This window comes from Corvus moneduloides, chromosome 31 (genome assembly GCF_009650955.1).
Source record: "Corvus moneduloides isolate bCorMon1 chromosome 31, bCorMon1.pri, whole genome shotgun sequence".
In the NCBI taxonomy this organism is placed as follows: Eukaryota; Metazoa; Chordata; class Aves; order Passeriformes; family Corvidae; genus Corvus; species Corvus moneduloides.
The window spans coordinates 273,878-283,666 of record NC_045506.1 but is presented as its reverse complement, the minus strand read 5'-3'; the positions used below and the strand labels follow the sequence as shown (position 1 = coordinate 283,666).

The 9,789-nt window shown below is 55.3% G+C and overlaps 2 protein-coding genes across 2 annotated transcripts in view; both read left to right on the top strand.

The window, feature by feature from the left end:
* Positions 1 to 9,170, top strand: part of LOC116436913 (zinc finger protein 239-like) — a 64,103-nt gene extending 54,933 nt beyond the window's left edge. Inside the window, exons 2-3 of the mRNA XM_032094361.1 lie at positions 7,784 to 8,052; positions 8,137 to 9,170. Coding sequence (XP_031950252.1) covers positions 7,811 to 8,052; positions 8,137 to 8,887 — 993 coding nt within the window. The 5' untranslated portion in view covers positions 7,784 to 7,810 and the 3' untranslated portion in view covers positions 8,888 to 9,170. The remainder of the gene's footprint in view (positions 1 to 7,783; positions 8,053 to 8,136) is intronic.
* LOC116436928 (zinc finger protein 436-like) overlaps positions 1 to 9,789 on the top strand; it is a 337,104-nt gene that overhangs the window by 53,939 nt on the left and 273,376 nt on the right. The gene's annotated exons all lie outside the window — the stretch shown is intronic.

Here is a 9,789-nt window from a genome sequence, read left to right as displayed (position 1 = left end):
GTGGTCCCAGTGGCTCCCAGTCACACCCAGTATGGTTCATTTCACTCTCAGTAAGAGTCCAGTGTGGCTCCAGTCACTTCCAGTATGAACCCAGTCACTCCCTGTATGATTGTATTTGCCCCCAGTGTGGTCCCAGTTTCTCCCAGTGTCTTGGTTTGAAAGACAGGTGTCTGCTAAGGAAGGCCGGAGTCTCTCCTGAAATGGAAGAAAAAAAATTGCAACCCCCGTCCCTCTGAATTATTATAATTTTGAAATTACGGAGCTTTCAGGCAAAGATATGAGGAACAGGAATAACAGTTCTTTACTAATAAATATCAATATGTGTATAACAAGGCAAACAAACAGCAATAACTATGGCAGTAACAGCAATCAATCACAAACCCAGTCCCAGCCTTCTCGGCTGTCAGGCCCTTTCCCCTCGGGTGCAGTTCCGCTCGCAGCCGGCAGGGGCGCTGGCGGCTCCCGGTGAGCAGGGCAGGTGCGATGGTTCCCCCGCGGCTGCAGGGGGCGCTCCGGAGCGAGCTTGGGGAGCACACGGCACTGGTGGCCCGGGATCCCGGGAAGGGATGGAACAAAGGCTTCACAAACCCCTGGGCAGCCGATCCCGGTGTCCGGCCGGACCCTTGGGAACAGCAGGCTGGAATGGCAGGGATGAGCACAAATCCCGGGTGTCAGAGGAGATGTATCGAACTCCAGAGCTGCGGTGGGAACTCCCGGAGGTCTGGGCAGGCCGGGTGAGTGGGCCTACAGAGTAGCAAAGACTCAAAGCAACGGCAGGGGTGGGGCGGCCGCAGCCTGGCTCCCAGCGGGGCAGGGAAGGTGGGCTTGGGGTCCCAGGGTGTCTCCGGTAGAAGGAAAGCAGCCGAAGGAGCAGCCTCTCTCTCCGTCGTCCAAACACCGGGAACTGACTGCCCACAAACCTAGGTGAAAGAGATGCACCAAACCTCTGTGGCCAGGTCCTTTGTTTTCCTTAAGCACCCAGTTTGTCCCCCAGCAACATCTATGGGGAAAATTCCTTTAAGAGAAAAAGAAAATAGGAGGAGAATTAAAACCCCAACATTATCAACCCTGAATTTTTCCCATACTGATATGTTACATGAAGCTGAACTCTTTTAACCATACACATACATGCATCACCCGAATTATATACATATATACATGCTGATACTGATACAAGTACATACCCATGGGCAGTTCACCCTAAAACAAGGTCCCCTTGAGGTATGCATCGGGTCTCTCCATCCTTTTGCCTCACCCACCAGGTGCAACCTGGTCCCTGAGCGAAGACAACCCCACAGATGGGTTTGTCTTTGCTCGAGGCAGAATTAACCCAAACAGTTTTTCCAAGCATACCTCTCATGTGCACCACTGGAACCTTATCCCTGTCTGTTGTTTGTAGGGGTTTGAACTGGGCAGGGCCTGCTTGGCTGGTGGAGCCTCGGGTGTTAACTAACCAGGTGGCTCTTGCTAAATGCACCTCCCAGTTTTTGAAAGTCCCCCCACCCAGTGCCGTCAAGGTGGTTTTAAGCAATCCATTACATCGCTCAACCTTCCCAGCTGCTGGTGCATGGTAAGGGATGTGGTACACTCACTCAATGCCATGTTCTCTAGCCCAGGTGTTTATAAGGCTGTTCTTGAAATGAGTCCCATTGTCAGACTTGATTCTCTCAGGGGTACCATGCCTCCAAAGGACTTGCTTTTCCAGGCCCAGGATGGTGTTCCGGGCAGTAGCGTGAGGCACAGGATAGGTCTCCAGCCATCCAGTGGTTGCTTCTACCATTGTGAGCACATAGCACTTGCCTTGGCGGGTTTGAGGCAGTGTGATGTAATCAATCTGCCAGGCCTCCCCATACTTGTATTTGGACCATCGCCCACCATACCACAGGGGCTTCACTCGCTTGGCCTGCGTGACCGCAGCGCATGTCTCACAATCATGGATCACCTGGGAGATACTGTCCATGGTTAGATCCACCCCTCAGTCTCGTGCCCACCTATAGGTGGCATATCTGCCCTGATGGCCTGAGGCATCATGGGCCCATCGAGCTAGGAACAACTCTCCTTTATGTTGCCAATCCAAGTCTATCTGGGACACCTCTATTTTCGCAGCTTGATCTACCTGTTTGTTGTTACGATGTTCTTCATTAGCCCGGCTCTTGGGGATGTGAGCATCTACATGGAAGACTTTCACGGATAGCTTCTCTACCCGAGTGGCAAAGCCTTTTCACTCCTCAGCAGCCCAGATTGGTTTTCCACTGCGCTGCCAGTTTGCCTTCTTCCACTTTTCCAGCCAACCCCACAGAGCATTGGCTACCATCCATGAATCAATGTAGAGGTTGAGCTTTGGCCACTTCTCCCTTTCAGCTATGTCCAGAGCTAATTGGACAGGTTTGAGTTCGACCAATTGGCTCGATCCACCTTCTCCTTCAGTAGCTTCTGCAACTTGTCGTGTGGGGCTCCATACAGCAGCTTTCCATTTCCAGCCAGCGCCTACAATTCGGCAGGAAGCATCAGTGAAGAGGGCGTATTGTCTTTCACTCTCTGGTAGCTCATTACATAGTGGGGCTTCTTGGGCACGTGTCACTTGCTCCTCTTCTTCTTGAGAAGATAACCCGAAAGTCTCACCTTCCGGCCAGTTCGTAATTATTTCCAAGATCCCCGGGCAACTTGGGTTTCCAATTTGGGCGTGCTGTGTGATGAGGGCAATCTATTTGCTCCAAGTAGCATTGGTGGCGTGATGCATGGAAGGAACCTTTCCCTTGAACATCCACCCCAGCATTGTTAGTCGGGGTGCCAGGAGGAGTTGTGCCTCTGTGCCAATTACTTCTGAGGCAGCTTGGACTCCTTCATAAGCTGCCAAGATCTCTTTCTCTGTGGGAGTGTAGTTGGCTTCAGACACTCTGTAGCTTCGGCTCCAGAATCCCAGTGGTCGGCCCTGAGTCTCACCAGGCACCTTCTGCCAGAGGCTCCAGGACAGACCATGGCTCCCGGATGCAGAGTAGAGCACGTTCTTCACCTCTGCTCCTGTCCTGACTGGGCCAAGGGCTACCGCATGAGTGATTTCCTGCTTGATCTGGGTGAAGGCTTGCTGCTGTTCTGGGCCCCAGTGGAAATAGTCCTTCTTGCGTGTAACCAGGTAGAGAGGGCTCATGATCTGGCTGTACTCGGGAATGTGCATTCTCCAGAAACCTATGGCGCCTAGGAAAGCTTGTGTTTCCTTCTTACTGGTTGGCGGAGACATTGCTGTGATCTTATTGATGACCGCGGTGGGAACCTGACGTCGTCAATCTTGCCACTTCACTCCCAGGAGCTGTATCCCTTGGGCAGGTCCCTTGACTTCGCTCTTCTTGATGGCAAATCTAGCTTCCAGGAGAATCTGGATGATTCTCTCTTCCTTCTCAAATACCTCCGATGCCGTGTTCCACCACACAATGATGTCATCAATGTACTGCAGATGTTCTGGGGCCTCACCCTCTTCCAGTGCAGCCTGGATCAGTCCATGGCAGATGGTGGGACTGTGCTTCCACCCCTGGGGCAGTCGGTTCCAGGTGTACTGCACGCATCTCCAGGTGAAGGCAAACTGAGACCTGCACTCTGCTGCCAAAGGAATGGAGAAAAATGCATTGGAAATTCGCTGCTTTGGACTCCAGCTCGTACTGGAGCTCCAACATGTCCGGCACAGCAGCGCTCAGCGGTGGAGTCACTTCATTCAGGGCACGATAGTCCACAGTCAATCTCCATTCCCCGTCAGACTTGCGCACAGGCCAGATGGGGCTGTTGAAGGGTGAGTGGGTCTTGCTGACCACCCCTTGGCTCTCCAGCTCACGGATCATCTTGTGGATGGGGATCACAGCATCTCGATTTGTCCAGTACTGCCGGCGGTGCACTGTCGAGGTGGCAATTGGCACTCGTTGCTCTTCCACTTTCAGGAGCCCAACTGCAGAAGGATTCTCTGATAGTCCAGGCAGGGTGTTCAATTGCCTAATGCCCTCTGCCTCCACAGCAGCAATCCCAAATGTCCACCTGAGTCCTTTCGGGTCTTTGTAACAGCCGTTCCGAAGGAAGTCTATGCCCAGAATACACGGGGCCTCTGGGCCAGTCACAATCGGATGCTTTTGCCACTCTTTCCCAGTCAGGCTTAACACGGCGTTTGGTGCCCGAAGCATGAGCTCTGGACTGCCCCAGGTCAGAGACAGTCCAGCTGCGTTACTTCTGTGCATCGCAGAATCGACTTCAGGATCAGGAAAAGAGCTGCTGGCTGGGCAACTAGCTGGCTTCTCAGCAAAGGGAACATGGCAGGAGCCGAGGGGATCGGCTCACGTTAGCTCGGAGACAAAGGAAGAAAGAGGCTGTTCAGGTTTGACTTCTAACAGGTTTATTGTTACAAGTTTCGCAACCCAAAGGAGCTCGGAAGGCTGGAATCCGATGTGTTGGTATGTGATGGGATTGGTGGGATCGGCTACTGAGGCTTTTCCCTCAGTTTTATAGGGAATTTGAAAACCCCGGTGAAAGGGGAAACAACCAATGAGTTACAAGCCAGGGGGAGGATACAATGGAACAAGAACCACTGTGGGGGGGGGAAACCGAGAGGAGGGAGTTATAACAGAACCAATGAACGACTGAGTAACCGAGAATTTTCCCGAACCGGGGGAGGTGGCTTGGACCCGGGCACCGCCCAGGGGGTGCGGCTTAGGCTTCTGAGCCGCCCATCGACCTCTGAGTCGGCCTCTTCGGGGAACTCGATCCAGGGGAGGGGCTGGGATTGATTGGCATCTCACTGCCCCAGCCCTGCAGTGGGCTGGGTCACACCAACATCTCCCCCTTCTTTATTACTTTGAAATGAGGGGGAAGGCTTAAGGGATTTCAAAACCAAACACTTAACAATGGGAATGGCTAATAAAATTAACAACTCCATAAAGAAACCCCATACAATGTCCTTGATAATGGAAGGAATCCGCCTGCTGGAGCTCCTGGTGCAGAGGAGGAGCTGCAGCAGCAGGTGGGACAGCAGCAGGTAGGATGTCATCACGCTGTCAAGGGAGGTAACTTTAGGAACAGTGTAACACAAAATTAATACCAATACAATCAACTTAAATAACAATGGCTCCCTTGGACTCCCTCTCTTTCAAAACAAAATGAGGGGTCATTTTGGGAAGGGAGACACATTTTAAGGAGACTGGGAGATGGAGGGTTTGTTTTTCAGGCCTGGAGGAGGAGTCTTTTTTAGGTGGTTTGGTTTTTCTTCTTTTCCAGGCTGTGGCAGCTTCTTTTCCTTTGTTTGGCATCCGCAGATGGTCTCAAAAAGCGTTTGATCCACTTCCCAGGGATTCATCTTGGACCCTCTGGGTCCCGTAGCCTCTACCCTGGGTGACTAGGGGGTACGGGCCACATATTTGTAAAGTACCAGGGTCTTTTATTAGGATCTCAGGTCTCTCAGTCAGTTTATGTTTGGCAGAGTTTGTGAAATATCTCATTATGGGAGGATCAGGTTCCTCATAGGAAGAGTTTAAAAAGTTCAAAGTGAACAATGCTTTGGACAGTCTTATGATGGGGGCAGCAATCTCATTGCCACCTTTTTGTTGTTCTAGCAGTCTTTTTAGTGTTTGATGTTTCCTCTCTATGATGGCTTGGCCTGTGGGTGAGTGAGGGATGCCAGTGATGTGATCCACACCCCACTCACTCATTGTAGATACAAAAATGCTGATAGCAAGGGTTTTTCTTGCTATTTTCTAAGTCCGTGAGAGACTTTTCTCTCTCCCAGAAGAGGTAGCAGGGTATGTAAACAACCAAGCCACCTGCAACCTTGAAAACCTTTGTTTATAGTATAGTAGAAAAATATTTTGACAATGGATGTTTTAGGATTTCAGCCAATCATCCCAAGGGGGTCTTTCTTTGTCCAATTAGACTATGAAGAAAAAAGTTTATAAAGAGTTTGTAAAATAATTAAATAAATCAATCTTGCTGCACAATTGCTGCCTGCTGGATCTTCTCTCCTCCTCCTCCCTATGGCTGTGGGACATGGTGATATACCCTAGGGCCTAGGTCTGCGGTAATATTTGGTGCATGCCAACGTGATCTGCACGCTGAGACAAGTCCTGCATGCTGCAAGCCAAGCCGAATTTCCTTGGAGGTACGCTTTTTATTATCTTTCTTTTTTTCCCCGCTCCATCCCCGCGCTGATTTTGGGGGGGTCGTGTGTCACTCTGCCCCCGCCCGGCTGCTCCCAGTGTTCCCAACAAAGCTTCCCAGTTTGGGCTGGTCCCGTTTATTGGGGAGCACTGGGGAGGGACTCTGGGGAAACTGAGGGGGAGCCGAGATTGGAGGGGGCAGAACCGACCCTGGGATGGATCGGGAATGGGGACCCCCCTGTGTCCCCACCGTGTCACCCCGCTCTGGGGGACCCTTGGGAAGCACCTGAACGCCAACACAGCACCCAGCGAACCGCAAAAGGTGCCGGGACGCCCCTAAATCCCACAGCCCCCAACGACCCTGAAAACCCACAGAAAAAGTCCCCCCAAAAGAGCCCCGAAGAAAGGCGCCAATCAGAGACAGCGCTGGACAGCGCTGGACAACCTTCAGCCAATCAGAGCGCGCGGCGCTGGTGACTCACCAGTTGCCAGGCAGACCCGCAGCGCCCAGCGCTCCCCACCCGGACCCCACCTGCGCCCCCCCTCGCCCCCAGCGCCCCCCGCCAGGGGAATTTGAGGAGGGGGCGCGTGGGGGGCGCCCAGGCCGGGCCCAGAGCCCAGCCCTGCCCCAGCCCGACCTGTCCCGGCTCCATCCCGGCTCCTCCCGCGGGATGCGACCGCGTCCGGAAAAGGGGGGCCAAGGGTGGGCGCTGGGCCCGGGGGGAGCAGGAGAAGGGATGTGGGAGGAGGAGGAGGGATGAGGAAGGAGCGGGAGAAGGGCCTGGAGAGAAGAGGAGAAGGAGGCGGGATTAGGAAGGAGGAGGAGCGGGAGAAGGAGGAAGGAGAGAGGAAAAGGAGGAGCAGGAAGAGGAAAAGCAGCAGGGGAAGCGCAGGGTCGGTGCCCGCTGTGTCCGCCGCGGCCCCGGGAGCATCCCGCAGGTGAGCGGGGAGGAGGAGCTCGCCCCAAATCTCTCGGGGGTCCCCGAGCGGCGTTTTCTTTGGGGGGTGTTTGGAGCTCGCAGCTTCAGGAATGGAGCCCCAAATCTCCTTGTGGGTGCCTGGGAGGGTTTCATTCTGGGGGGGGGGGGGGGGGGCGATGTTTGGATCCTGCGGGACCCCAAAGCTGAGCCGCAAATGCCCCTTCGGGGGATATTTTGGTGGCTCCATCCCGGTGCTGGGGTGGGAGGAGGACATCGTTCTTGGGGCCCCCCTGGGAGAGCGGTGGAGGGGAACGCCGGGAGCCCCAGGATGGGGTGAGGGGAGAGGGGCGATCCCGGAGCTGGAGGACTCCCGGCAGCCTGGAGAGGGGGTGAGCCTGGATAAGGGGGGACCCCTGGGATCGCTGGAAGCCTGGAGCAGAGAATCAGGGGAGAAGGAACACTTGGGACCACCAAAACCACCGGATCATCCCTGAGCGGGACTGTGGAGAGGGGGAACCCCAGGAACCACAGGACCACGATGAGCCCAGGGAATGGAGGCCCTCAGAGTCCCAAGTGGAGAGATCAGAGAGGGGGAAGTGCTGGGAGGGTTTTTTGGGCTGAATCGTGGTGGTTTGGGGTTTTTATAGACACAAAAGCCCCGGAGAATTCCATAGATGGACCTGGGCAGGAGGAACCCCAGCCCAAGGCACTCACCCATTGTTTCTCTCCCCAAATCAGGATTTGTCATTCCCAAGGTGTGGCTGGATGGAGGAGGAGGAAAAGCCCTGGAGATGCCGCATGAGGAGGGGCTGCAAACGCAGCCCAGAGAGATCCAAGGAGGAAAGAGCCCCCCTGTGCCGGGAAGGCAGCCGGAGATCCAGGGGGAGCTCGGAGCTGGGGGAGAAGCCTCAGGGTGGGGAGAAGCCCCACAAGTGCTTGGAATGTGGGAAGGGCTTCAGCTACAAATCCCGTCTGAGGGAACACCAGAGGATCCACACCGGGGAGAGGCCCTATGAGTGTGGGGAATGTGGGAAGAGCTTCTGCCGGAGCTCCAGCCTGTGGGGACACCGGCTCACCCACACCAGGGAGAGGCCCTACGAGTGTTCTGAGTATGGGAAGAGGTTTCCAAGCAGCTCCGATCTCCTCAAGCATCAGAGGAATCACACAGATGAGAGGCCCTTCCGCTGCCCTGACTGCGGGAAGGGCTTCAAGCAAAACTCCAACCTCGTCACCCACCGGTGCATCCACACCAGGGAGAGGCCCTACGAGTGTCCTGAGTGTGGGAAGGGCTTCAGCTACAACTCCTGCCTGATCCGGCACCAGAGGATCCACACTGGGGAATGGTGCTACAAGTGTTTTGAGTGTGGGAAGAGGTTTCAGACCAGCTCCGATCTCCTCGTACATCAGCGGATTCACACAGAGGAGAGGCCCTTCTGCTGCTGCAACTGTGGGAAGGGCTTCAATCAAAACTTCCAACTCCTCAGGCACTGGTGCATCCACACCAGGGAGAGGCCCTACGAGTGTCCTGAGTGTGGGAAGGGCTTCAGCTACAACTCCGACCTGATCCGGCACCAGAGGATCCACACTGGGGAACGGTGCTACAAGTGTGAGGAGTGTGGGAAGAGGTTTCAGAGGAGCTCCGATCTCCTCAGACATCAGTGGATTCACACAGATGAGAGGCCCTTCCGCTGCCCTGACTGCAGGAAGGGCTTCAAATGCAACGCCCACCTCATCATCCACCAGCGCATCCACACCAGGGAGAGGCCCTACGAGTGTCCCCAGTGTGGGAAGAGCTTCTCCAGCAGCTCTGCCTTGACCAAACACCAACAGAGGCACCGCTAAAGGAAGCCCTGCGAGTGCCCCGAGTGCGGGAAGAGCTTCGTGCGCTGCTCCAGCTCCATCCCCCGTGGGAGGATCGGCGTTGGATGATCCCCAGTGACCCCCGTGGGGCAGAGCCCTGGTGACCCCCGTTCCGGGTGATCCCCGCTGGGTGGGGGGAAGGTGTTGGAGAGATTTCTTTGCCTTCTCCTTGTGCTGCTGGGATTTGGTTGGGAATAAATTCCCTCCCTGTGCCCAGGCTGGCTCTGTTGTGCCCGTGCCGGTGCTCGGGGCGGGATCTCTCCCAGTCCTTCTCTCAGCTCCTGGGCTTCTTTGTATTTCCTGTCCATGTGCAGTTGCAGAGGGCACAGTTGCTGCCAAGCAGAGAACGCCCTCAGCTGGGGCCTCATTTTTGGGCACACCTGAACATCTCCATCCCCATTTTGGGGTGCATCTGAGCTCCTGGATATCTGGGACCCCATTTTTTGGGCTATATTGGGTTTGCTCCATCTGGTTTTGGTAGCAGGGGGACTACAGGGTGGATTCTGGGAGAAGGTTCTGGAAGCTTCCTCTGTGTCCAGCAGTGCCAATCCATGGTGGCTCCAAAGATGGAGGTGCCAGATGCAGAGATCCCCGGGGATGCAGAGATACCCCACAGCCCCTGGAGGAGCCCACTGGAGCAGGGGATGCCTGAGGAGAGGCTGTGACCCCGTGGGAGACCCGTGGACAGAGGGGCCCTGCCGGAGCAGCCTGTCCTTGCAGGACTGACCCCGGGGCAGAGTGACCCCCGGGGCTGCAGCAGTGTGAGGGGACTGCTGCCCGTGGGACGGACTCAGGCTGGAGAAGTTCCTGGAGAACTGTCTAGTGGGAGGGAGCCCAGAGTGCAGCAGGGGAACGACTCCTGTCCCTGAGCAGCGGGAGAAAGC